Genomic DNA, 672 nt, shown 5'->3' with positions numbered 1-672 from the left:
GGGGGAGGTGGGCTGTGGTGTAGGAAGAGGAAAGGCAGGAAACGGCCACATTATGGAGGGAGGCCTTGAATGGAAAGCTAAGGAATTTAGCCTTCACGCACACAGCTGCCATTTTCACTGACATCCTTTCCGTCTATCTTTCCAGGATTGTGGCGGTCTCCTGTCTGAAGGAGATAACCAAGGCTGCTACCCTCTGGATGGACACATCCTCTGCAAAACCTGCAACTCCGCCCGCATTAGGGTGCTGACGGCCAAGGCCAGCACCGACCTTTAAATTCAGTCGCCTGCCTAGCTGGTTAGTTGGTGGCGCTGAGAAGAATGAAACACAAGAAAAAAGATAAGAAAAGAAACGGGAAAATAGAGGAAAGGCAATCAAGCCGTGGGATGGTGTCTGTTCTTCATATAATATTAACCTTTCTTTAGAAACACATAGATTATGAGATTTTTTTTTTAAGTTTTCACCAAATACACATTTCACATTTAATCATGCAGGACCTTGATGGGCCTTTGTTCCCAAGGACTTCCACATTTTTGCACAGATTATACTCCATCCCATTCACTTCTGCATTCCTGTAACTTTTAATCCCTATGTTTGTCTCACTTTTCATCTGGTTGAATGGCTTTTTTTAGTGTGGTATTTGCTGTCACACAGTTTTTCCTGGGTGAATCTGC

At 44.5% G+C, this 672-nt stretch overlaps 1 protein-coding gene across 6 annotated transcripts in view; it reads left to right on the top strand.

Moving 5' to 3' along the window:
• LPP (LIM domain containing preferred translocation partner in lipoma) overlaps nt 1–430 on the top strand; it is a 504,345-nt gene extending 503,915 nt beyond the window's left edge. For all 6 annotated transcript variants that reach the window (XM_077754390.1, XM_077754391.1, XM_077754389.1 and 3 more), the window contains one exon: nt 146–430. In XM_077754390.1, coding sequence (XP_077610516.1) covers nt 146–274 — 129 coding nt within the window. In that variant the 3' untranslated portion in view covers nt 275–430. The remainder of the gene's footprint in view (nt 1–145) is intronic.
• Nucleotides 431–672: the final 242 nt, after the last annotated feature.

Source organism: Crocuta crocuta, unplaced genomic scaffold (genome assembly GCF_008692635.1).
Source record: "Crocuta crocuta isolate KB4526 unplaced genomic scaffold, BGI_CrCroc_1.0 scaffold70, whole genome shotgun sequence".
Lineage (NCBI taxonomy): Eukaryota > Metazoa > Chordata > Mammalia > Carnivora > Hyaenidae > Crocuta > Crocuta crocuta.
Note: the sequence above shows the minus strand (reverse complement) of the source record. Positions and strands in the feature narration are given on the sequence as shown.